The 25,614-nt window shown below is 53.8% G+C and overlaps 1 protein-coding gene across 2 annotated transcripts in view; it reads right to left on the reverse strand.

The window, feature by feature from the left end:
• Positions 1 to 874: 874 nt before the first annotated feature.
• The window catches only part of Myo7b (myosin VIIB), a 66,761-nt gene continuing 42,021 nt past the window's right edge, over positions 875 to 25,614 (reverse strand). The window contains exons 21-47 of one of the 2 annotated variants that reach the window (XM_076865912.2): positions 24,579 to 24,749; positions 23,145 to 23,357; positions 22,826 to 22,990; positions 21,025 to 21,102; positions 20,742 to 20,869; positions 17,083 to 17,209; positions 15,720 to 15,839; positions 13,835 to 14,008; positions 12,999 to 13,226; positions 11,772 to 11,939; positions 10,531 to 10,648; positions 10,314 to 10,440; positions 9,220 to 9,383; positions 8,371 to 8,552; positions 7,255 to 7,385; positions 6,976 to 7,133; positions 6,599 to 6,752; positions 6,029 to 6,184; positions 5,028 to 5,133; positions 4,003 to 4,116; positions 3,613 to 3,700; positions 3,094 to 3,200; positions 2,388 to 2,573; positions 1,964 to 2,080; positions 1,683 to 1,766; positions 1,367 to 1,486; positions 875 to 976 (exon numbers count right to left, since the gene is read on the reverse strand). In XM_076865912.2, coding sequence (XP_076722027.2) covers positions 875 to 976; positions 1,367 to 1,486; positions 1,683 to 1,766; positions 1,964 to 2,080; positions 2,388 to 2,573; positions 3,094 to 3,200; positions 3,613 to 3,700; positions 4,003 to 4,116; positions 5,028 to 5,133; positions 6,029 to 6,184; positions 6,599 to 6,752; positions 6,976 to 7,133; positions 7,255 to 7,385; positions 8,371 to 8,552; positions 9,220 to 9,383; positions 10,314 to 10,440; positions 10,531 to 10,648; positions 11,772 to 11,939; positions 12,999 to 13,226; positions 13,835 to 14,008; positions 15,720 to 15,839; positions 17,083 to 17,209; positions 20,742 to 20,869; positions 21,025 to 21,102; positions 22,826 to 22,990; positions 23,145 to 23,357; positions 24,579 to 24,749 — 3,786 coding nt within the window. The remainder of the gene's footprint in view (positions 977 to 1,366; positions 1,487 to 1,682; positions 1,767 to 1,963; positions 2,081 to 2,387; positions 2,574 to 3,093; positions 3,201 to 3,612; positions 3,701 to 4,002; positions 4,117 to 5,027; positions 5,134 to 6,028; positions 6,185 to 6,598; positions 6,753 to 6,975; positions 7,134 to 7,254; positions 7,386 to 8,370; positions 8,553 to 9,219; positions 9,384 to 10,313; positions 10,441 to 10,530; positions 10,649 to 11,771; positions 11,940 to 12,998; positions 13,227 to 13,834; positions 14,009 to 15,719; positions 15,840 to 17,082; positions 17,210 to 20,741; positions 20,870 to 21,024; positions 21,103 to 22,825; positions 22,991 to 23,144; positions 23,358 to 24,578; positions 24,750 to 25,614) is intronic. The other variant, XM_076865913.2, reaches the window with a different exon arrangement.

The raw sequence follows: 25,614 nt of genomic DNA on the forward strand, positions 1-25,614 counted from the left end.
TCAGGGGTGAAGGGAGTGGGGTCTCTGCTCATGTGGACCCCCTGCTGCTGGGGTTACTAAACACCAGACAGGCAGGCAGAAGAGGTCAGGGGCAACCCAGCCCTGTCTCAGGCCAAGCAGACAGACAGAAGGCCAGCCAGGAACCGTCAGGCAGGTCAGGGTGTCAGGTGGTCTATGGAGGCTGGGCTGAGGGGTCTCTGAGATAGGTGGGGGTGACCCAGGCCTCCAAGCCTTGCATCCAGCTCTACCCATTGCCTGGGCACAGCCTGGCCTTAGCACGAAGTCAGCTACCCAAGAGAATGCTGGCCCCACATGGCCTCCACCCCAGCCCCCTATGGCCTCCACCCCAGCCCCCCTGGAAACAGTGCACACGTCCCTGTGTCTTACCGTGGGGGAGGAGGAAAGCGCAGGGGGTCCTGGAAGGAGGAATCTCAGTGAATACCCTGTGTCCAGTCTGAGGACAGGAAGGAAGGGCCGGCAGGAGGCAGAAGGAGGGAAGAAGGAGAAAGTGCACATGAGGTCATTCCTGGGGAATGCAGCTGTCACCGGGGTTTCCTGGAGAAGTTGCAATGCTCTTTGCTTTTACTGGAAGAGACGCTGTGTGTGTGTGGGGGGGTCAGTGCCTCCCAAGCCTGCTGTCCACCTGTCACTCGGCCTGTTACCTCACTGACACGCTTCCACGGCTCCATGAAATTTTATTAAATGTTCAGGGGGAGGGGTTCTCTCAGTCATCTTGCTTGAGTCTGGAGCCAGAGACGACCTCTGGCCTCCATGGTCAGCACTCAGGAGACAGGCACCTTAGGGAAGTGGGGTATATGCAGGGGGCAGGCCCTGAGTTTATACCCTGAGGGATCCTAAATTGGGCAGGTGGCTGTTAAGTGCTGGCCAGTGATGGGGCCCGGGGGCCTCTTTGTTTGTTCACAGCACTCAGGAGCTGTTGCACGTACGATGTCAGCAGGTCGTCCATCTTGTAGCCCTGAATGGGGACAGGTTTGGGTCAGAGGCTGTGGGCACGGGGAGGGCAGCTGGGGTCTTGGATGCAGGGATCTGGTGGCATCCAGCATCTCTGCTGCAGCCACACGGTGGGGAAGAAAGGGCCCAGCTGTTGGGGTCCCCTCTGTCCTGTTGGGCCTGATTTCCCTCCATGCCTCCCCCAGTGGGCCCGACGGCACGGATCCCTGCTATGAGGTCTTGCCGCAGTGGCTGCCGACTGCTGGCCCTCGGGATGCACCTCATCTCCCTGCGGGCCTCTGTTGGCCCAGCGTAGCCCTGAGCACCTGATCCCTCATGAGGTGAGGGCGGGAAGACCAGTCCTTGGTGCCCGCAGGTGCTGTCTATCTGGGTGGACAACAGGGCCTGGGCTCACCAGAGAGGTCTCACACAGCAAGCGCGTCCCCCGGCCCAGGCTCCCCAGTGCCATGTGGAAGTAGGTGCTACCACTGCTCCAGCTGGAGATCTTAGTGAAGGGGTAGGTGGTGAGCAGGTCCTGTGGGCAGAGAGGCAGGTGGGCTGGGACCACAGCCCGTGGGTTGTGCATACCTGAGTGTGCGTGCGTGCATGTGTGTGTATTGGGGGACAGGAGGGCACGCATGGCACATCAGACTGGTGACTGCAGCCCCACCTGCACAGGGGTCCTAGGACCCTGGTGACCCCCAGCCCTGCCCCAGGACCTGCTGTTCTACCTTGGTCTTGGGGTGGATGAGCAGGACCCCGTGTCGGTTGATGGCGATGAGGACGATGTCTGGATAGGACGGCTCTGAGGTTTGCTGGAGAGGGAGAGGCACAATGGTCATAGCCCAACTCAGAGGCCAGGTGTCCACTTTCTAGGTGCTCACCTGGGGCACAGGCAGGTACACAGGTGTGCACACGCACACACACACGTTTCTGTCATACCTGGCAGTCAACCCCACCTGATGGGTGCTTGGGGTCAGACTGCGTGGGGCTTGTGTGGGGCGAGGCTTACCTTCACCTCAAAGAAGGCGGACCCAAAGGTGGGCCACCGGCAGATCCACTTCAGGAAGGCCACCTTGGCCTCCTGCACGGTCTTGTCTTTGTGCTTATCACATTCCACGAGGAGGCTCTGGGGGAAGACAGGGCCAGTCAGGGCCTGAGTGGGGCTGTCCTGGCCAGAGGGGATTTTTCCTTCTGGGCCTAGATGCCCCAGAGGCCTCTGAGGCCCTGGCCAGAGTGGCGCCCATCTGCCTGAGGGCCAGTCTAGGTGGAAGATGGAGCGGCTCTGTGGATGGGGGGTTGGGAAAGGCGTGGTGATCAGCCCCCCTCCCATGCCCAGCAGTGTGCCCACTGCATGGGGGGGCAGAACCGGACACCAGGTGGGGTCCCTGGTAGGGCTGGCAGCCTGAGGACCCCCTCCACAACCCATCAAGCACCTTTTTCCACTCCTCGGAGGACATCAGGCGAGTGAGGTTCTCGGGCACCAGTTCCCTCAGGATCTTGGGTATACTAGCCAGCTGGGACCGGTCATTATCAAACTGGGCCTTGTAGATGAGGCCCGCCAGGTGGACAGCATCTTCCCGGGAACACTTGTGGAACCCACGCAGGTACTTGGGCAGCTCCTGAGTAGTGGACATGCTGGGCCTCAGGCTGCTGGCTTATCTCCCACCTTCATGAGCAGGTGGGGGGGCTGGGGTGTTAGCCTGCCCCCATCTGGGAGAGACTGAGTAGGTCAAAGCTGAGGCCCTTGGTAATTTTGGGTCATGGGAGTCACCCTTGAGGCAGGGCACAGCTGACATCCTGCCGTGGTGGCCACGGTGCTCTACCCACATAGAGTTGGTCTGTCAGGGCACCGGCCAGTACTCCACAAGCTCTGGGACCTTCTCTCCTCACCCGCTCCAATCCCGCTGCAGGTAACAGTGCAGTTACTGTTCCCGGATGCTGCTGTGCTCTGCTCCTGGCTCCAGAGTCCTCATGGGCTGGACCTGCCCACTTCATGGGACACTGGCTGGTGCCCTGGGGCAAGGCAGCCCTGCCCTGGCCTCAGCCTCCCCGACTCTCAGGGAGGACGTGGGATGGAATGGGAGTGGAGCCAATGGCCGCGGGTGGGCAGGGGCTGGGTCGGGGAAGCCTGCCAGGTACCTGATGGTAGTGGAGTATGGTGTCTGCATTCATGTCCTTCCCTGGGGCCACGTTGATCCACAATTTCCGCATGAAGTACACCTGGTAGGGGAGTGTCACGGGGGCCCCTGGACGAGGGGCAGTAGTGGGCACCAAGCTTGTTCCAGCAGGTTCCACAGCCCACTCCCATGGCCCAAACAGGGCCGTGCACCCCATTCCCTGCATCAGCACAGGTTTCCCCCCCACTTTGCTCCTGCTGCCATCTCCTTTGGAAAGTCTCACAATTTTTCCTCCCTGGCCTCCAACTCTTCCTCATCTTTCAAGAGTAGTGTGGGGACCACCTCCTCCAAGAATGTTCCTGGACCTCCCCTTGGGGTTGGGGCCTGTCCACTACAGCCAACTCTGTGTCCAGGGGCATATAGGACAACGAGTGAATGAAGGAATGACCCCAGGGCCATGCAGAAGTGCTGGAACAAGGCAGATAATCCCACACTCTCCCCTCCATCCCAGCTAGTCCCCCCGCCCCTGAGACCCCCTAACCTTCTTTCTGGGGCTTGTTCTTCTTTACCCAGTCAGACATATGCCTCAAGGAGTCGAAAAAGAAGTCTCCTTCTTTCTGGCTGATGACCTGGGGTTGGGCAGGGACAGAGGGCAGGAAGGTAGTGTGGCTTCCAGGGAGACCCTGTGGGACTGGGGTCCAGTGGCCATCTACTTCGGCCTGGTAAGCTGGGTACACTGTTGGGGTTGGAGTCACCCAGGCCCGGGGTGTGTGAGGCCAGGGCTTTAGCCCCAAGACCCATCTTCTTTCATCCTAACAGCCCAGCTGTGCAGTAATGGGCCTGGCCCAGCACAGCCATGCCGAGAGGCTGAAGTCCACCCCGCCCCACAGGACCCCTGCCTGCCCTCCCCTGGCCTGCCAGGCCAGCACACCTTGTCTGAGATCTTGATGAAGAGGCTGCAGCCTTCCCAGGAGGCCAGCTGTAACCTGGTGGCGATGCTCTCACACACGTCTCGCACCCGAGTGTTGGCGCCCACCTCCAGCATCTGGGCAGAGAGATGGCAGGTGAGGGCCCCAGGCCGACGGGAAGCCTCCCCACGCAGCTGTCTCAGGGCAAGGCACAGCCTGGGATCACCCTTCATGGCTGGTGCTTTTGCTCCTTCATGAAACTCAGGCTGGGTGTGCGCTGGGCTGAGAGTGCCAGGCCTCCCTCCCAGACAGCCATCTGGAGGGTCACATTGCTTAGTCACAGCACTCACTGTCTGGGGACCCAGGGGGCCCAGCCTTTGAACTTGCTGTGAGAGTCCTGCAGTCAGACCATGGGAAGTTTCCATTCTAGGGACTTAGCTGTCCCCAAGGCCATAGAGACCAACTTGCCAACAGGGTGTGAAGATGGTACCATCTGCCTTGGCTGCTCAGTCCCCGGGGCCCGCCTCCCTTTGCTGCCTCTTGCCAAGGGTCTCTTTGTCACAGCTGGGTCCTGATGGACTCCCAGTGCCCTCCATTCTCCTGAGCTGCCATGGCAGGCTCTGTCCACGAGGCACATCCAAAGCTGGCACCTGCTCACCATTGCCCCAGGGACCGACCCTAAGCCCTGGGCCTCAAACTTGCTGCCCACACTTCTGCTCACCAATTTTCTGTGTTCTTGACCTGGTGTCCGCAACTTAGTATTTTGGACAGTCCCTACTTCCAATTGCACAAACAGCCTCCCCCATGACCCCCTGCCCTCTGTATCTGTCCTCTTGGATTCTGTACCCCTGTGTTCCACACCCAGGCGGGGCCTGCAACCCAGGTGGGGCCTGCAACCCGGGTGGACGGTGTGGGAGGGTGAAGGTGAAACCATCTGCTCTGGACTGGACAAGGCTCAGCTTGGGTGGCCAAGGAGCCTGCACAGTGGCGCGGATGCCCCACAGTCTCCTGAAGCCTGAGGCTGGTGGTACCAGGGTGGGGTTCTAACCTCGTCGGTGTCATTGGGGAAGTAGATCTTGTGGCATATTCGGGAGACATTCTGCTCTGCGGCCTCCACCTCCACCTGATGCGGGGGCTGCTTCCGAGGTCCTGTCCTGAGAGAGACAGTGCACGCTGCAGATGCTGTCCCCAGGCCCACCTTGCCCCTGCCCCAGCCACCAGCCTCCACTTGGACCCTAAGCCAGGCTCCAGAAACAGCCCCTGTGGTGACTTCTATGGGGGTTCAGGGGGTGTAGTGGGTTCCTTAGCCCAAGGGGCTACATCTGCTAGGTGAGCTCAGAGAGGGCCATGATGGAAATAGGCCTGGGGTCACCTCCCAGATGGACACACATGAAGAAAGAGGAGCCCGTGCCAGGAGGAAGCAATGTGGGCAAGGCCAGATGTGTCCTTATTCTCATTCAAAAGTGCATCAGGGAGGGGCTGAGGACGCTCAGCAGGGTCTCTCTGAGAGTGCCCACCTCCCTCCATGACAGCAGCTGTCATTGACATGTGGTCACTCACAGTCAACTCCCCCCACTCCATGGCCACAGGAGGCCAAGCCAAGTGGAGGCAGGTGGTGTGCAGGAGACTCAGGACAATCTAGGAAGGACTTCTGACTGTGGGAAGAACGAGGAAGGGAGGGGTCCCTGATTTCAGCTACCCTGGGATGGGTGGGAACATCTAGGTCACCTCTGGCCAGTGTCTCTGTGTCCTGGTGGGCAGTGGTGGAGCAGGTGAGCTACAGATAAGATAGCTATGACAGTCCTTTCTGACTGCCCAGACCTCACTGTGACCTTTAGGGGCCTCAGCCTCTGTCCCCTTTCCCACTGGCTTGGGGCCTCGTCCTGTCTGTCCAGACTGACACCAGCTTTTGGAGAGGATTCTCGGTCCACCCTGCTGATGGGTCTCCCTGCTGACTGTGCTCCTCCTGGAGGGCTGGGCCAGGTCCCTCTGCGCCCTGGCTCGCTGTCCCAGAGTTGATGCTCTGGGGTCTGGAGGTGACCGGCTCACCTCAGGACCTTTTGGATGCGGCGGCTGCAGTCAGGGGCCAGCAGCTTCTTCCTCCGAGTGTCTAGAAACTTCTGAGCATGGGGCAGCAGGGCCTTGCCAGGTGGGAAGAGGCCTGTGCAGAGCCACAAGAGCTGCCAGCCGCGCTCCTCGCTGTACCTGGGGAGAGGCAAGTGGCCATCAGCAGGAAGGGCTCCCTCCTGGGTCCCAGGCCAGGCAGGCAGCTTGGGTAGCAGAAATGTAAGACCCGCCTGGGTCTGGAGGTCTGGGGGCCTGGCCAAGGGGAGGACTCAGGGGGACACCAGCAAGGATACTACCTGATTTCATAGGCCTTTCACAGCCTAGAGACGGAAAGGGGTACCATGGTGCCCATTTTGTGGACAGTGAGGTTCAGAGAGGCTGTGGCCTGCTCAGGTCACAGAGAGAAAGGGTGGAGCAGGCAGGGCACAAGGTGGGACTGTGCCCTCCTGTGCTGACCCCCCGTTGAGATACCAGGAGAGCAGAGCTGGGACCTAGGAGGCTGGATGAAGGCTGAGGGAGCCAGCGCCTTCCACCCGGCCACCCCCGGCAGACCTGTTGGAGTTCTGGGTCAGCTGCTTCAGGATCTGGCAGTAGACCTCGTCCTGCAGGGCTGAGTCCTGCAGGGGCAGTGAGAAGATCTGATCTGTGAGCTCCAGGGTGGGCCAGGCCTGCCGGGAGGGGTAGTCCCCCATGTACTTGAGGATGGGTACAGATGTCAAGGAGAACAGCGCTGGGGGGTGGCCCTGAGCTGACCCCCTGACCAGGGCTAGCCACTGACCCCTGGTCCCACACTGACCCTCAACCCTGGCCCCACACGGAGCCCTAAGCATCCCTTTGGTGAGGTGACGTCTGGCCCCACCCATGGGGCTAGGAGGGGACACACAGGTGCACATGGCATGTGGTGAGGGCCGGTGGCTGGGGAAGGATATCATGGAAGATCTGGCAGGCGGCGTCCCGCAGGTCAGCTCTATCATGGACGCGCTTGAGCAGGGGCTGCCGCAGTGGCTCCGGGGAATAGGCCCACAGGTGGCCCCGGGCGCGGGCCAGGGGCATCATGGCTCTGCTGACCGTTTCCTTCTCTGGGGCCCTGTCAGGGACGGAGGCTGGAGCCAGGGCCTGCCGTGAGGCCTTCCCTGCCCAGTGCTCCCTCCCTGTCCCCATCCAACCTCCCGGCTTCCCCTTGCCTGGGGAGGCCAGCAGGTGGGCACCTGAAGAACTCGTAGGAGAACTCCTCCAGGGTGTGCAGCTTCTCCTCGGGCTGCGCCTCCGGCAGGGGCTCTGAGGGCTGCTTTTCCTGGGCCGCCAGCTTCCGCTTCTCTGGTGACATGGCCAGCAAGCTCTGTAGGGGGAACAGGCTGTGGGCATCTAGGAGACACTGCCCATGAAGCCCTTCCCATCATCGTCTCCTGGCCTGGTTGCCTCAGTGACTTGGGAGGGGTCAGACCTTAGAGCTGGTTGGACCTGGGTCTACCCTTCTGCTTCTCTTGCTTTGGGACCCCAGCACAGTGACTCAACCTCTCTGAGCCCGGTTTCCCCCGAGTCCTCAGAGGAGGATTAGTGCCATTGGTGTAGAGCCCAGCCCATCCTGCTCTCAGGGTGTGGCCACTTGGGTTCTCTCAGATTCCCTGGCTCTGTTCTAGGGTACCTCTCCTTAGGGACATCCCTCACTTTGGCCTTGTTTGCCTGGTCCACCCGCAACCGCAGGCCTCAGCACAAACATCTCTCCCTCAGGGATGCCCTCCAGACAGGACACCCCTCCCCTCTGTTATCTGTTTCCATAACAACCAGTGCTGCTTCTTGGTAGCACCTGTGTATTTGCCATCAGTTTGTCCAAAAGTCTGGAGTCTCCCTGAGGGTGTTGAGGTCAACCTTGTATTTCCAGCACAGGGCACACAATTGGCACTCAATGTATGTATGCTAGAATGCCTGCCTGCTCCTGGCTTCCTGTGAGGCTCCTCTTAGGGATTGGGATAGGGTGGATTTCGGGGCAGAGGAAGACTTGGGTACCCTGGGTTCACAATTTAAATGAGGCTGGGGAAGGATAAGTTTGTCCCCAGGACACACCCATGGTAGGAGACAGAGAGGGAGTGCCCATTTATTGAGCACCTACTAAGTGCCGACTGCTGGGCTGTGTTCTGCATAAATATTGTGCCAGCTTTATGATCACCCCTGGGGATGGAAAGGGCTGGCAGAGCTGCCCTGGTGCCCAGGTGGCCCTCCTGGTCCTCTGTCAGGGTATGGGTGACTTAGCGAGGCCCCCAGGCAGACATCTCTGAGCCATGTCTGCAGCTTCCCAGGTGAGCAGAGGTGAGCATGTGACCCACCAGCAGCTGGGACGAGGGCTTGTTGAGCGTTGGGATGGTGTAGAGGCAGGCGGTGGGCACCAGCCCCGTCTTGCCAGTCCTGTCGTTCTGGCCCAGGGTCCAGCTCTCAGAGGCAAGCAGGGCCTGCTTCTTGGTCAGGATTATCAAGTCCCCCTTTTTGAAGGACAGGAGGGTGACATCATCTGCCGGTCACACACACACACACACACACACACACACACACAGGAACAAAAAGAGCAACAGGGTAACACATCTGGGATATTTCTCACTGCTATGCACCGCCCTTCCTCTGCATCCCAGCGGTCCATCCCTTCTGAAGCCCCTGTACTATGTGTACCACTGTATTGCTTATGAATGCCTGGCTGACCAGTCTGGGCTGGGCAGAGGCCCTGGGGCCTTGTCCCACCTCTGCCTTCACATGGCCACAGCTCAGCTCTCTCTGGAGTGCCACAGAAAAGTTGTGGCCAGGAACTAGACTCTCACCTCCCTGAGCTGTGTGACCCTGGGCAAGATACCTCCCTCTCTGAGTTTCTAATTCTGTGTCTGTAAAATGGGATAATAAGGTGGCTGTGGGATGGTGTTCAAAGCCGCCAGGAGAGGGCCAGCCTCGCCAGTGTTTCTGCCCACAAAACCAGCCTTGGAGGGTCGGAGGCCATCTCCTTGAACCCCCTCAACTTGTGCAAGAGGAAACAGAGACTAAGAGAAGGTTGGGACCCTCCCTTCTTCCCTCTGTTTGTGTTCCCAGGCCTTGCTCTGTGCCTGGTGGCTGCTGTGACATGGACATGGGTGAGCCACCTCCCCATTGGCCCCCGAGTGGCCCCTCACTGTGCCTCCCCGACCAGCGGGCACCTGTGGCCTTCCTGTCCTGCAGGGCCATGGCGAACACGGACCTCTCCTTCAGGCCCTCCAGAAACAGGGCCACCAGCTCAGCGATGGCCACACAGCTGGGGGACACAAACTCGTACTCTTCGTGCAGTGTGGAGAGCAGCAGTCTCTGCCCTCCCTTGGCCTCCCTAGGGGATGAAGGGGACGGTGTGACCAGAGGACTTCTCCCCGTTTCAGCCCCTCAACAGCCGAGAGGTGACCCTCCAGGGTGACGGATGAGGAGACAGTGGCTGCCCGAGGGCCACTGGCAGGGCTGGGGTCTGAGCCCAGGTTGGCCCAAGTTCCAGAAACCACCGTGAGCTGGCAGAGCTCAGGGCCCTTCAGGTCTCTGAGGCTGTGTGGGGTTGGCTCTGGGAAGACCACCAGGTGGCCAGTATGCAGGGACACCACCAAGAGTGTTAGTGCTGGAGAGAGCCACTCGCTCTGGGGGACCCTGGCGAGCTACCCAGCCTCTGTGTGCCTCAGTTTACCCAATAGGTGGAACAGGTAGTGCTGCAAGGACTTCACGGCATATAGGAAAGTGCCCAGTCAATCTTGGAGAGTGGTGGCCAGTGTGCACCTGGGGCAGCCCATTGGTCACAGTTATAATGGGGTGCTTTAACCCAGGGGTACTCTGGTAGGACAAGGGCAGGACTTCCCGAAGGGCTTGGAAGAGTTCCCACAGAAGGCAGACATGGGGTGGGGGTTTGGGAGGATGCAACTAGCACTGCCCGGTACCCTGCCCAGGTCCCATCCCTTGCTCGTCTCTGAGATGACCTATGTCCTCTGTGAGCAATTCTCTCCCACGGAAAGGGAGGGAGCCCGCCACATGAAGCTTTCCAAAGGAGCGCAGGCCTACGTGACCTTTCCAGGTGGGTCTGAGAAGCACAGTTGGAGGACTTCACCAGCAATGTGGCCTGATCTGGGGGTGGCTCCCAAATCCAGTGGCCACTAGACATGCTGATCATCATCCATCCCAGTGACAACACACTGCCCCTGCCCCCCATCTTTCCAGAGCCCCCAGGGACTGAGGTTGAGAAGGGAGAGATTTCAGGGCCTCTTCCCTTGGGGGCTCCCACCTGTTGGTGACCAGACCCATGATCTCTGGGAAGGAGAGTTCCAGGAGCGTCCTCTCCCGCTGACCCAGGAAGTACAGCCCCTTCCAGTTAACAGCCAAGATCAGCTGTGTCTTGGGGAGGCGGGGACCTGGCCAGAGGAGACCACAGAGTGAAGGCCATGCTTGCCCCAAGGGTGTGCAATCCATATACCCACCTCCCTCCTATCAGGGACTGTTACCAGAGAGCGTGGTGATTTCAAAGAGCCGGGAGAAGAGGAGTGGCCACTGCAGGAGGGCAGTGTCCACCACCTGCTCCTGCACAGCCAACGTCGTGGCTCGGGTCTGGGTGTACGGGGCCTGTAGGAGATGGCAGGCATTATCTCCATTCTCCCTGCCTCCTCTAGCTGATCCCTCCCCAGTACTAAGGTGATTATTTGATGGGTCATTCTGCAAAACCTCTACCTAAAGGAAGCCAGGGCTTGGTCAGGGATACTGGGGGTGGAGGGTTGGCCCAATTCTATTAGAACCTCTGGGAAAGAACCCTTCAGGAGGTGGTCTCGGGAAGTAAGAGGCCTTCCCCTCATTAGAGTCAGATGTCAGAGGCTACAGCCCATGTTGGGTGGAGACAGCTCTCGGCATAGGTGGGGCATGCATGCCCAGGTGCCCAGGGCCCCAGCTTGGGCTTGCTTTTATCTGTAGATCTGTGTCCTGCTTCATGCATGAGGGGTCCTTCCTGTGTAGCCAGGTCCTGGGCACTTTTGTTTTTCTTTTCTGGACTTCTGTGTATTTGGGGGCCTCTTGCAGGGACCTCCATCTTTATCTTCTCCTCTAGTTCCTCCCTCCTTTAGCATGCCTCTCCCCGCCCCCCACCCTGTTCTCTTCCCATCTTTACTGCTCTGTGCCCCTAACTGGCTCTGAGGTCCTGCTAACCTTTCTTTTTCAGTGTTTGTCAGATCAATGGGTATTTCTCTTGTTGCTACTTTAAGAAGTGGATGGGTAATATTTGTATACTGGCTTTGGGAATATAAATGGGTACATCATATCTGAAGGGTGACTTGGCCATATTCAATGTGTATGTCCAGTATTTACAATGTCCATTCACTCTGGCCAAGGAGTTCTCGTGTGCCTGGGGGCAGGAAGAGGGGAGCTCTGAGGACAGCCCTGGTGCTAAGGCAAGGTCATGGTCAACTGTCAGCCATGGATGCTCTCCTGTGCCAACAGGCCAGGGCCCAAACAGGCACTGCAGTACAAACCAGGGCTAGACCAAGATAAAATGGGGAAGGAGGAGGGTGAGTGGCAGGGGCCATGATAAGGCGTTGAACTGCATGAGCCTGTTTAAACATTGCATCTGGACTAAACTCTCAGGTTTAAACGTCCTGTTTGGCAGTGGGTTGGGGATCACGGGGAGGGAATCCATTACCTTGGCACACCTAGTCCCCCCCACCCCCTGCCACCACTGAGCCCTGGGGTGCAGGCTGACCTTGGTGTGGGCATCAGTGACAAGGCTAGCCCACTTCTCTGGGGGCTTAGTCTTGTACAGCTTGGAGGGGACACAGCCGGGCAGCAGCTCCTGGACAGCTCTACCCCTCAGGGAAGCACCAAGCTGCACGTAGCAGTGCCGGGCCAGCAGCTCCACCAGCTCTTCTTCCTGCATAGCCAGGGGTCAGACATGGAGCTGAGGGGAAGCAAGTGAGCCCACCCTCTCCTGTGATGCACCCACCCCGTGACCAGCTCTTGCCTCAGCACAGTGGAGCTGACCAGCAGATGAGGCAGGACAAGAGAGTGGGAGCAGCCACCTAGTCCTGCCATGTCCTCTAGGCAGGACCAGCTCCGTCCCTGTGGCCCCCCTGCTGTGCCCCAGCTGGGCCTCAGCTGCTCCTGTTGGCAGCGGGTAATCCCAGCGACCCTGGCAGAAATGGGTTCAGGGCCCTTTCCCTGTCTTCCCTTTCCACAGGAGGCTGCCCTTCAGGGCTTCTGCAAAGACTCAGCCAGGTCAAGGTCCTGTGTAAGGCACTTGCATGGCCCAGCAGGGGAGGGACCCAGGTGGTCCTTCTATCTGAAAAACCAAAATCTTATAGAAATGGCCCTGCCATTCCCTGACCATGACCCTTCTAGAAAGGACTCTGCGATTTCCGTGCCTGCCGCTGGTCCTCTTGATTTGGCACAGGGAGGTTTGCACCTGCTGTTCCCATAACTTCAGTCACACCCTCCCTCATCTTCCACCAACCTCCATCACTACAACTACCCTATGCAAAGAGCCGTTGGCGCTCTGCATATTCCAGATGTGGGCCCAAGGTTTGGGGAGGTGACAGGACTCCCCAAGTTCACACTGTCCCAGAGATGCAGACTGGGACTTGAACTCAGCCGCCTGAGCTCTAAGGTCCTGTTCATGTTCCTGACCACCAGGTCCTGGCTACTCCATAAACAGGTACTGCCAGAGGTCAGGAAGGCCTGGGGCTTAAAGGCCCCAGATGCCTGAGCAAACCTGTGGCCCAAGGGAGGAGGAAATGGAGACAGGAAGGGATCGTTGTATCCAGTGGAGGCCCCAGGACTTGCTCCCCTGCGACCACCTTCCTGCCTCTGCCCTCTGCCTCCTGCCCACCACTTTCTACACAGCCTCTGATCCCGGCTGGGGGCCTACTCTGTGGAGGATCTTCTGATGGTTTTAACTTGGGCCAGCCCTGGATCCTTCCTCAGGTCCCCTCACCTTCTCAAAGCTGTACTCGCCAGACCAGACTCCGTGGAGGACTTGCCGGTAAATGAGCTCGGTGCTGACAGGGTCCTCCTGGGAGTCGTGCCAGGGGGTGAAGAATTCCTTCCGGAAGTAGATGCGCCAGGGTGACTGGCGTTGGCTCACGCCCTTCTCCTGGGCCAGTTGCTCACACTGGGCCACAGCATCCATCACGTGGTCACGTCCACTGCCCAGGGACCAGAACTGAGGACAGAAGCCGGGGCAGTAAAGGTTAGCAGCTGCTGTGTGTCTCGCCCCATGAGGACACCCACCCTCAGCACAGCATGTGGAAGACGGGGACCAGAACTCTCAGGGCCCACTGTGGGCTGAGTGGGCGCTGCTGAGTCCACTTGGACACCTGAAGGACCTCTCTATAAGGCCTGTCCATTGGTCCCCCAAATACCTGTCTGCTGGCCCCTCCCAAAGGAAGCAAAGATGGATGCTGGTGTGATTTGGGCCATGACACATTGGTTGGCCGACTGGTGTCTGTTCAAGTCGGAGGGTGAGGGCTGTGGGTGTTCAGGTGGGCTGGGCCCTGTCTGCTGCAGGAGGCTGCTGTGAGTGTCGGGGGGGAGTGACAAGGTGAGCAGCTGCTGGGCTGGGTGAGGACAGCTGCCTGTTGTCAGCTGCCTGGTGTGTGTGTGTGTGTGTGTGTGTGTGTGTGTGTGTGCGCGCATACACACCCCCTTGTGAATGTGTCTGGCAGCTAGGAGCAGGGGCAGGAGCCAGGTTGGTGTGAAGACCCCAGCTTTAGGACACTCTGGTCCAGGTATGGGAGGGAGGCCAGCAGCAGAGGGGCAGCTGGTGTTTACCTTGTCATACACAGCGACCTGCAGGGAGAAGCCCAGGTGATCTCGGAGGCCCTTCTTTTGGGCAATGTGCTGGCAGATTTCCCGTGATGTGGAGGCCGAATCCACCATGACGGCCAGGCTCTCCCCAGTCACCAAGATGACTTGGATGGGGATGTGCTTCTTGGACTTGACAGCCTGGGGACAGATGAGGACTCAGGCCCTCTTGCCTCGGGGAGCCTGAGCTCAGCTGTCCTGGAGCTCCCAGAGCCTTGGACTGGAGGTAAGTCCATCACCTTGCCCCATCTCCCTTCTCTCCTGACTGTCCCCCCTCCCCTGCCCATCGCTGTGGGTTCCTGAGAACAGGACCTTCAGGGTCGGCCATGTCTCAGCATGCAGTTAACAAAATTTAGGTTCGTGGCTCCCGCCAAGGGCAAAAACAACATTGCCTGTACATCTGGTGATTTGTGGGCATCTCCAAGTTTGCCTCAGTAGCCCTGTGGGCACAGCCTGTAGGCCATAATGGTCCACTTCTAGGTGAGAACCCTGTGCTTGGAAGGGTTAAGTGACTCAGATTCAGAAGGTGAGTCCTCCAGAACATTTCCAGGTTCTCGGATCCTGTGCATCTCACTGTGCACGCTAACAGCTACAAGTTCACCTACAATTCCAGGACGCATGAGAGAGTGTCCCTGTGGACTTGGGAGGTCGGTGAGAACAGGGAGGAGGTATGGCTAGAGGTGACCCACAGGCCCCAGCATAGGACACTGCAGGGTCACATGGGTGAGCACCTTCCAGGCATGGGCTGGGACCAGAGATGCAGGCAGAGCCGGTGCTGGGGATGCCACCTCCACCCTGGCTCACCAGAGTGATCCTTTCTGAGGGTACCTCAAGAACTCGTAGGTGTTCCAGCTGCCAGAACAAGTAGAGAGGGGTACCCACTCCCAACAGCAATGCCATCAAGGATGACAACCTTGACATGACCATGACTTTCATGAAAGTGCAAATGCCCAGGGAGGAGTAACTCAAAACAATTATCAGCCATTTACAAGGCCATGCCAATGAGTGTGTCAGATTTATTTCCCCATCAATTAATAGGCCATAAGAGAATGTTTATAGCAGTGTAATTCCCAATAGCCAAGTTACAGAACCAGCCTAGGTGCCCGTCAACTGTTGAATGGATAAATAAAATGTGTTGTATATACACAATGGTGTTTTACCAACCATAAAGAAGAAGGAAAATATGGCATCTGCTGGTAAATGAATGGAACTGGAGAACATCACACTAAGTGAAATAAACCAGACTCAGAAAATCAAGGGTCAAATATTCTAATAGGGAGAAGCTAGAGAGGAAAAAGGAATAAAAAAGGGATCTGATGAGATTAGAAGAAAAAACAGTAGAAGGGGACTGAAGGGGAGGGAGGAGAGAGGAGAAAGGGGAGGTACTGGGGAATGAAATCAGCCAGACCATGCTATGACCATGGATGATTGATTACACCACAGTGAATCCCACTTTTATGTATAATTATAATGCACTAATTAAAAAAAAATAGAAGGGAGGCCAGCAGAGTCAAGAGCACATCAGGGGAAGGAAGGAGGGGAAGAAAAGGGGAATGAAGTTGATTAAGTTATGTTATGTGCATGAATGGATGTGTCACAATGAATCTCACTATTGCATATAATTATAATGCACCATTTTAAAAATGACTATGGATTTAGAGAGGCTGAGGGCAGCTTTGAAGCTTGGGCTATGCTAGCAGAGGCTGAGCTCCACAGGGGTTCACAGGGACCCTGAAGGTGCCCTGGAGGAGGTGGAAGAATGCTGTGGACAAAGTCACCCCGCAGCCATGCCACAGGAACCAAAGGAGCTGCATCTCCCTATGCTGCCCACCTCTCACCCTTCCAGTCCTACCTGAAGCTCCAGCCAGGTGGGAGGCTCTGCCCGCACCCCATTGGCGTAGGTACGCCGCAGGCGCTCAGCACAGAAGGGCCCATAGCCTGCTGGCCCTTGACCAATGAAGTTCAGCAGATACTGGGGGGTGAAGAAGGGAGAAGGGAGGAGACATTCAGAAGGCAGCTCAATGTTGACTTTCTACAGATTTTTTAAATTATCATCCTCAGTTTAGAAAGATGTGTTCTGATGGGCACTCTCCATTCATCATGAAGAGGAATAGAAATGGATAGATACCTGAGGAGCAGTTTGGCAGTTTACATCAGCAGAAAAAAATAGTGGAGAAAATTAAAAGAAAAAATGTAGGAGAGTCTACATCCAAAATGCACTGGACAACAACAACAACAACAAAAAAAAATGTGTGGAGGGCTGGGGATATAGCTCAGTTGGTACAGTGCTTGCCTTGCATGCATAAGCCCCTGGGCTCAAACCCCAGCACCACAAACACACACACACACAAAAAAAGTGTTGAAAATCTTTTTGTCCCATGGAGGTGAGTGGGGAAATACTACCTGAAAGGGTTTACTGGTGTCACAGTGGCTTAAGTGGTCAGAACCAATGCCCAGGGTGAACATGGTTCCTGATGTCCCCACAGGGACACAGAGTGAGTGTTTTCCGTTTGACTGCAAGTATGACACTGTAACACCACAGAGGCCAAAAGAAAATACTAATGGAAGCCAGGTGGGGTGGCACACGCCTGTAATCCAGTGGCTCAGGAGGCTGAGGCAGGAGGATTGCAAGTTCAAAGCCAGCCTTAGCAACGGCAAGGCACTAATCAACTCAGTGAGACCCTGCCTCTAAATAAAATACAAAATAGGGCTGGGGATGTGGCTTAGTGGTCGAATGTCCCTGAGTTCAAATCCTTGGGAACCCCCCACCTCTGGGTGTGAGAATGACTTTATTTTCAGTTCTGATTGCCTGTATTCCACATATTACTTTTATCTCAGAACCAAAAGGTTTATGGAGACAGTGAAGTCTGGGGCCCTCTAATATCTGCAGGCTTCTGCCAACCAACATCCACATTCAATTCTAAGGAGTAGAAGCAGGTGCTGTGGCCATTATCAGGCAGGGGCTCACTCCCCGGACAACCGTCTGGAAGTCGAGTTGTCCTGGTGCCTGAGCCACGGGTCAATGGCTTTGCAGACCCTGGATAGGGATGGGAAAGAGCCAGGTGGAGTGCCCTCTGGTATAGACAAGGAGACTGAGGACCAGAGGAGAGCTGCCCATTGGCCTGAGGGTTCGGGAAACCCTGGCCCAGAGTCTACTTATGCTGCTGCTGTAACCTGCCCCCCGCCCCCCCAACCCTGCCCTTGGCCCTCCGCACCTTCATGAACCTCTCTGAGGGTGGGAAGCAGCCCAGACAGAGGCTGAGCAGGATCCAGCCCCGGGCGGTGCTGCTCTTCCTGGAGTTTCCAGAGAGCTGTTTGCAGATCTGGCAGTAAATCTCATCCCTGAAAGACACAGACCCTGGGAGGGCAGGCTGGGTATTTGTTCGGGGGGAGGGGAGAGACAGGAGCCTGGGCACAGGGTCTCTCTGCACCTCTGGGTGAGGTCTCCTGCTCAGGGCATCCCTCCAGCACTGGAGGCCTCCCTCCCACTGATATTTTCCCCTGTCCCACTCCCTTCAGACCCCTCTGCCTGGTTCATGGAGGCCCCAGTTCTCAGCCCTCCCTCCCAGACACCTTGCCCCTCAGGCCTTTGCTCTGACTTACCCCCTCTGCTTTACCCCTGCATGACTGCTCTCAGCCTCCTCTGCCCTGCTTCTTGTATAACCCGATCGGCTCCTTTCCCCCAGCTTCAGTTATTTCAGACATTGATTTCTCCTTCTACCCTAAGGCCTTATCTCCTTTGCACTTAGCCTGGCCCAGCGGGGCATTAAGAGCACTTTTTCTTGGTATCCTCGCTGGATGTGAGCCTACCCACTTTTGAGGCTATACTCTCCTGGTGGGTTTCCTGGTTCTCTCATGCTCTCTGCCATGGTTTGGATAAATGCCCTCCAAAGGCCAAAGTGTTGAAGGCTTGGTCACCAGCCTGTGGTGCTATTGGGAGATGGGGGCCCTTTAAGAGGTGGTGCCTCGTGGGAGGAAGTGAGGTCATTGGGGGTGTGCTCTTGAAAGGGATTTGGGGACTTTCAATCCTTCCTCTCTTTCTTTTTGCTTTTTGGCTGCCATGAGATGAGTACCTCTCTCCACCAAGTGCTCTGCCTCACCATTGACCCCAAATGACAGGGTCAAGTGATTTCAGAAACTTCAGAAATCATGAGCCAAAATAAATGTTTCTCCCTTATGAGTTGGTTATCTCAGGTATTTTGTTACAGTAATGGAAAACTGACTAACACACTCACCAAATAAAGGGTGAATTCTTCAAGGATAGAGGTGTGTTTTCTTCATCTCTGATCCCCAACCCTCAGGCAAAGGCCCCACCCTGAGCAGGAACTCAGTAAGTATATATTAAATGCATGATAGATATGGAATGCAGCATTTGCTTTGTCTTAGAATTTGGTTATAACCCCAGAGCCAAGGACTAATGGATGTTAATATCCAACATTCTAGAGACAATCTTGTAGAATTTGCTAAAACATGGCAGAACCAGTCTAGCATGCCACCTCCAGCCTACATAAGGGAAGGTGAGAAATTTGAAAGGTGACTTCTCATGGAGGAGACAGATCTATGGCTCATTTCCACTACTTACAAGTGATGAGAGTGAGGGAGACTCCAGAAGAACTATCAGCAGGGATGGAGCTGTTTTCCAGAGATGAGACCTATCCCACTTCCCATCTGAGGCAGAGCTTCAGAAGCTCACTGCCCACCCCTAGTGCACTGTAATGGAGCACAGTGAAAAAATTCTTTCTAGGTCTGGGGATATGGCTCAAACGGTAACATGCTCCCCTGGCATTCGCGCAGTGCTGGGTTCGATCCTCAGCACCACATAAAAATAAAATAAAGATGTTGTGTCCACCGAAAACTGAAGAATAAATATTAAAAAATTCTCTCTTTAAAAAAAAATTCTTGCTAGATTTTGACTTGCTTCCTTCAACTTGAGGACCTCTGTGAACAAAGAGACTAAAGGCTGCTTCCTTCAGGAGATTCGAGCCCATCTCGATTGGCAAGGTGAAGAAAGAATAGTCAGGGACTGGGAACTGCGTCTGTATTATTTGGCAGGGCATGCATGAGCTTCCTGTTGACCAGAAGGATGCCATGAGCTCAACTTTAGGCAGCTCACTATTCCAGAAATTCCTAGCAGTAAATGACTGTGGGATGTTCTACCTGCAGCTAGAGTCAACAGGAACCCTTAAAGGAAAGTTTCAGCACAAGGTGGATATCAGGACTACATGGGTCCATCTGTAGGAGTTATCTGAATAACCCGTCATGCACCCATTTGGACATAGCTTTTATGTGTCTGCCATATTGGAAGGTATGGTGGCTGGTAAGGATTATCAAGGGGAAACTACCAACAGAACCAACTAATTAGAAGAATTTTCCAGTCAATGATGTCAATGCAGACAGCTAAAACATGGATAGAAGTTATCTGTAGTCTTACTGGCTAGAAGAATCAGAGAACAGAATTTGAGGTCCCCAGAGCAACTTGAAAGTGAGAAAGAAAATCCTGGAATGAAGAAAACCACAGAAGGAGAATCTCAATTTTGTATATAAAGTTTTTCTAAACTCTGGCTGACACCTTCTCATGAATGGTGGAGTATATCCTAGCAGGCTAGCTGAGGCTAAAATAACTTAACAAGGATTTCATCTGCTGCTCACCATGGGGATGACACAATTTCAATCCAGCCAAATTAACTGCTGCCAAAACAAAACAAAAAAATCAACACTCTTTGAAAGAATATAACAGAATTCAGTCTCTAAATGTATCATCCAGTACTAAACTGAAGGGGAAACAGGAAAACATGACCATCATCAAGAGAAAAAGAATGGCAATGGACACAGACTCAATTATGACCTCTATGTTACATTTTCAGAAAAGGCTTAAAAACTCTGATAACTATTCTCAGTGATGTGAACGAAACTACACTCATCATGAATGAACAAATAGGAAACCTTGGTAAAGAAATAGGAATGTAAAAAATAATCAAGGGCTGGGGTTGTGGCTCAGCGGTAGAGTACTTTCCTAGCACATGCAAGGTGCTGGGTTCGATCCTCAGCACCACATAAAAATAAATAAATAAAATAAAAGTATTGTGTTCAACCACAACTAAAAAATATTTTTTAAAAAATCAAGAAAACTATAATAATATAATATAACTTAAAATAGAACACTCGAAGTAAAAAACCTCTTGAATGGTTTAATGGTGTATTGGAGAAGACAGAGATCAGTGAATTTAGAGATTAATCAACAGAAATTGCCCAATCTAAAGAACAGAGAGAAAAGAAGAAAGAAGGAGAATACAAAAAGATCCTCAGGAACTTGAGGGACAGTAGCAAAAGCCTTATATAAGTTTAATTAGAATTTGATGTGGATAGGGGAAAGGAGAGGAGAAGAGAGGGAGGAAAAGAGAAAGATAATTTTTGAAGAAATTATGGTTAAATCTCCTCAAATTTGGTTAAAAATAATAACTTAAGGTAAGCAAACCTCTAAAATACAATCCCTTAAATCAGTATACATATTTATATGAAAACATAATTCCTATAAAGCAAATTACATATGAAGTAAATTTGCATAAATACACACACACACACACACACACACACACCATCCTGCATTAAAGTCTGTTCTAAAATGAATCCACAGCTCATGATTAATCTGTTTTCCTAAAATGAGGTTTGTTCCTTGGTTTTCTTAATGAACAAGTAGAGAACCCTCAGTGGCTGTAACATCTGCTGCACTGAGAGCCAGCCTGCAGGCCCTGGGCCAAGGTGCAAGGAGAGAAGCAGTTATTTGGGGGCAGAGGATGAGGCTGTGACCATGATTTGAGGACAAGTGAGGGGACCTGATGCTCTGAACAGGGATGAGGTGGGAGTGGGGACTGACCTGAGGCCAGGTCGCAGAATGGCGTAGCCCACAATGAAGTGCACCTTCTCCAGGTTGGACATGGGTCGTTCTGAGATGGGGCCATCAAGATCAAATGGCTCCTCTCCGATGTTCAACTGGCTGGCCACCTTGAAGCCCAAAGATGGCCATTAGGATAGCTGTGATTCTCCCCATTTGCCAAGGAGGAAACCGGCATGTGAGGATGGAAGCCATCGCTTGGGAACCCTGCAGCAGGCTGGTGGCAGAGCTGGGAGAGGACTGAGTCCCCTGGCCCTGGGCTTACCTGGCCCGTGATCCTGGAAGACCGCTTCAACTTCATGGAGGAGATGCCTTTGGTTCCTCTGTCCTTTTGGCTCAGTTTCTGTGGAAAAAGTTACAGAGGAGTGCACACTTGAGCAGTCCCTTGGTGCTGCTAATCCTACAGCCATTTACAGTGGACAAGTGTCCCCCTCAGCCATTTCTTGGCCAATTCATAAAATTGATGGGGAAGGATTTGCTCCCAGCCTTTAAGTTTTTTTGGTCTCCTTAGGCAGGGTCTGCAGCTTGTCATGATGGCATCATGAAAGCTAATAGTAGGAGTCAGCTTGGGTCGGGATCAGGCCAGCTCCAGGAGTGGGCACCATCTCTGGCTGGGGTAAAGCTGGGGTTTGGCACAGGAAATGAATGTGAAATACATGGGCTAAAAGCTCTGTGAGGGCAGGCAGAGCTTGTTTGGCCCCACTCTGTGAGTGGCCCACAATGCAGGTATTAAATGAACACATGTGGAAAGGAAAACCTGAGCTCCAACCTCTGGGAAATGAGATCTGTGTCCCTCTGTGTCCGCCCTTCAGAAGAGCAATAAGGCTCGACTGCCTCTAAAGAGTCCTTTCCTTGAGGGTTCATCAGCTTCCCAGGTGAATTCCAATTATTACTACCCCTCAGCATCCCTGCCCTGTGTTCCTCCCCACCCCACAAGGTATAGGACTTCGAAGATCAGACATTGCATCTTCTTGCTTTCCTTCTTGAATTACTCATCTTGGGGGAAGCCATATTGTAAGGATGCTCAGGTAGGTCTGTGGAGAGGCCCACATGGCACGGAACTGAAGCATCCTGCCAAGAGTCATGTGAGTGCAACATCTTGGGAATGGACTCTTCAACCTCAGTCAAGCTTTCAGATGACTCCAGCCCATATTGACAGCGTGATGGCAACCTCATGAGAGACTCTGAGTCAGAAATGACCAGGTAAGCTTCTCCTGACCCTCAGAAATAGTGTGAAATAATAAATACATACTGTTTTATGCTGCTATGTTTTGGGGGTAATTTGTTACACAGAATTAGATATCTAATATGCTCTGTAGAACTTATGTCTCCAGAGGTCAGGGAGTTAGGGCTTGAGCCTGGGATGGTTTGGCTATGCAATTGGGGCTGCAGAATCCCTTAGATTTCTATGTAGTTAGTCTATATGGGGACCTCCCAGGTATCAGTCTTCTGGCATATGGGGGACTCTTGGATTCCTATGGCTGGTGAACTCCCGAGTGCTGTTATTGTTGTTTAATTCCTTTGGACTGTTCTTGGTTAGTTCCACTAAGTTACCTTGTGAAACTGGGCCTTAGAAAGGGAAGGATAGAACATGGGTCAAGAAGTTGGTCTCTAAATTCAGCAGAATGGTTTCTAAGTAAGCTCCCACACATGTGTTCACTGTGATTTTTGTGGAAAGTTATTTTACTTCTATTTCTTTAGCTTGAAATAAACATAAGGATCCCTACCTTGTAAGGTTAGCCCAACTGAAAATTAAATTAAGAGAAGCCACTGGCACACAGCAGGTTATTAATAACATTTCTTGTTATTATTATTGTTGTGTGCATTTGAGTTAGGCTCAAGTCAAACTGATATTCAGAGTCCAGGGGGCCCTCTCCACTAAAGATTGTGTGATTCAAATAGGGAGTGATCCTCAGTTCACAAGTTCTTGAGTGCAATTCAAAACTGAAAATACCTGGGTGCTTGGGGACTGGGCACATGATTGATGTTGCTGAGGGGGCTCCAGGTCCAGCTTTCTGAGGTCTGATACCTGGGGGATACCTGCCTACCATCCTCACACCATGCACCTGTGCAGATCCATGCTGTGGTCCCCTGGGTCCGTTCTCCTTGTCCAGTGTGTTGTGGATCTGCTGCATCACTGGGCTGCCACTCAGACTGTTCTTGGCATACAGCACTGGCTCTGGAAGGTCACCCATGAACCTCAGTATGATGTTCCACACGGCCAGGGCAGCCTAGGGGAGCAAAACAGAGGGTTGGGTTGGAACTCAGTCTCAGTATTGTGGCCCACAGTGTCCCAGGCCCCTTCCTTATTCCCTCTGAACCACAACTCAAACTCTGGAGTCTGGGAGTGGTATGAGCCACCAGAAACCAAGGAACCATGGTTACCAAGTAGTCTGTGTCATCCTCGTGGTAGAGTAGTGGGTATCGTAGGGGCCCCTGGATGTGTGTGTGGGTGGCTGATTTCTGGAAGTAAGTCACAGCAAACTTGGGAAAGGTGTACGCAGCCAGGCCATCCACATCCTCCTCTGGCTCTTTCAACATGGGGACTGTATCCAGGTCAATCTCGGGTAGTTTATTCTGGGTCTTCACTTCCAGATCCTGGGGCCAGTGAGGAAAGATGGATCATTTTAGATAACAACCAAGCTGTTGACTAGTTACCCAGTGGGATGAGCAGTGCTAGGGGATAGGGAGCTTTAGAGAGGTCCATCTTGCTATCTGCCAGTAAAGTTATATCCAATAAGGTTACCTAAGATTATATAAGATCAATATAACCTTTAATAAGGTTTAGTAACCTTACTGAACTCTAATTTGTATAATTTGTCTCTAGCTTCTTTGAGATTTTTCTAAGATAAGCACTTTATTCTGCAGATGAGAGTGTTATTCCTTCCTGATCTGTATCTGTTATTTATTTTTCTTGTCCTATTGCATTGTTTAGTTTCTCCAATACAATGTTTAACAGTGGTGATGATAGTGGACCTTCTTGGATTGAAGAATGCCTCTGTCCATCCAGAGGAATCCCTGCTCCTAGGCCATTTTCCATGATAGCCTGGCCCCGCCAGGCTCTGTGACTTGGTTGGCATCTTCTTGCCCACTTACCCAGCCCCCTAGTGTCTAAGATCTTCACCGATAGAATAGGCCACCATATGCATAACCTTGAGCATCCTGCTCTGCAGACACAGGACCTCTATACTCCTACTTCCAGCCCTCCTCCATACCTCCCTCAGGCCCAACAGGACAGGGACAGGGCTTCCCCTGAGGAGGTGATCCCAGCCCCCACCCCACCCCTGACTACACAGAGTGAAGGTACAGGAGGAGGGCTGAGGTTTTGAATACCAACAGAGGGAAAGTACCTAGGTCACTGGGTCTTGGGACCCAGAGCAGGGTATAGTGAGGGTCTATAGAACAGCCCTGGGACACTGCCCTTCCTACCCTCTTCCATATCCCCACCACTATCAGCCTCAGACATCACATCCTCCCGTTTCAGGGTTGGTCCTCTCTGCATTTCAGCTTCCCCAGTCACATTCTACAAAGCAACAGCCTCCAAGGCTCCACATACGGGTGGGAGGTGCTGCCTGATTGAAAGCTCCCTAACATTCATTTACACAGAAGAGGCTCCATGATGTCTTGTAGGGGAGAAAGCTGCCTAGCTCCAAAGGGTTGACCACAGAAATGCATGCTGGTTCTCCTTTTCTGCACATTCACCCAGGGCTGCAGAACTTCCTTGGCCACCCACCCTGGCAGCTTCTTCAAAGGAGCCAAGGGGTTGATTGAGATCAGGGGCTGGGCAGATGCTCCCATTTCCCTCTGGGGTTGTCTTACCTCAAAACCAGTTGGGGCCTGGCCTTCCTGGCCCCCAATCATGGATGGAAGGAAGCCAAACACCTTCTCCACCATTTCTGTGTCAGTGACAGTATCATAGATGGACTTGCGCTTCTTGGGAGGGAAAACATTTTCACTCTTCTGCTCTTTGACCGGGATGACCAGAGGTCCCTGCATACACAGGAATTGGGGAGAAGGTGACTTGCAGGCCCCGTTGGGCTCAGGGGACCCAGTTCTGCCTGCCCTCATAGGCCAAGTAACTTTTAGAAGCCAAGTAAAATTTGTCGTGCAGTTATTCATCCAAATCAATACATTTTGCCCCCAAATAACAAATTTTAATAGTTAGGGTAAGTGGAGATCAACCAACCAGAGCTTTTCACTTCCCAATGATAATCAGAGGTCTAGGGATTTACAGTTGCTGGCTTGACCTCCAAGGTACCACCTGAAACTCCAGGGAGTCCACATCTCAGCAGCAAAACCACTACTCAGGCCCATGGGGGGGGGTCCCCTCATTCAAAGGGCATCGAGAGTCTACCAGGGCGGTTCCTAGGGCCTATACAAACACACAAGTTTATATATCCACGCCAGGGACACTCGAGCTCAGGAGCATGCTCCTGACTTGTCTGAGGGTCTCTTCTTTCACGTGCCCTGTTCATTGTAATGGTAGTTTGTACAGCAGACCCAATTTCCATCTGAGGGCAAAAGGAAATGTCATCCACTCTGCTTTATCACAAAAAGACCCAAGCAAGAAGGAATGAGGCTGAGTCTTAGATACCCTATGGAAGAAAGAGGATTACGCAAGGGCGAGATTTCAAAAGGCAGGAGCATGCATCTTGGAGCTGCTCTGCTGGTCCTTTTTCTTCAAGCCTTCCAGAAACTCAACAGCTCCCCTTGGTGTTTCTCTGTCCCCTGAACTGTCATGCACAATCTTATTACCAGGGATCTTTGGACAGTGACCCTTCCACAGCTCATCTGGCTCAGGTTTCCCATGTCTTTTAGGGAAATTATCACCTGTAAAGAAAGGTCCCCAAGGCTA

Source organism: Callospermophilus lateralis, chromosome 9 (assembly GCF_048772815.1).
Source record: "Callospermophilus lateralis isolate mCalLat2 chromosome 9, mCalLat2.hap1, whole genome shotgun sequence".
Taxonomy (NCBI): Eukaryota; Metazoa; Chordata; class Mammalia; order Rodentia; family Sciuridae; genus Callospermophilus; species Callospermophilus lateralis.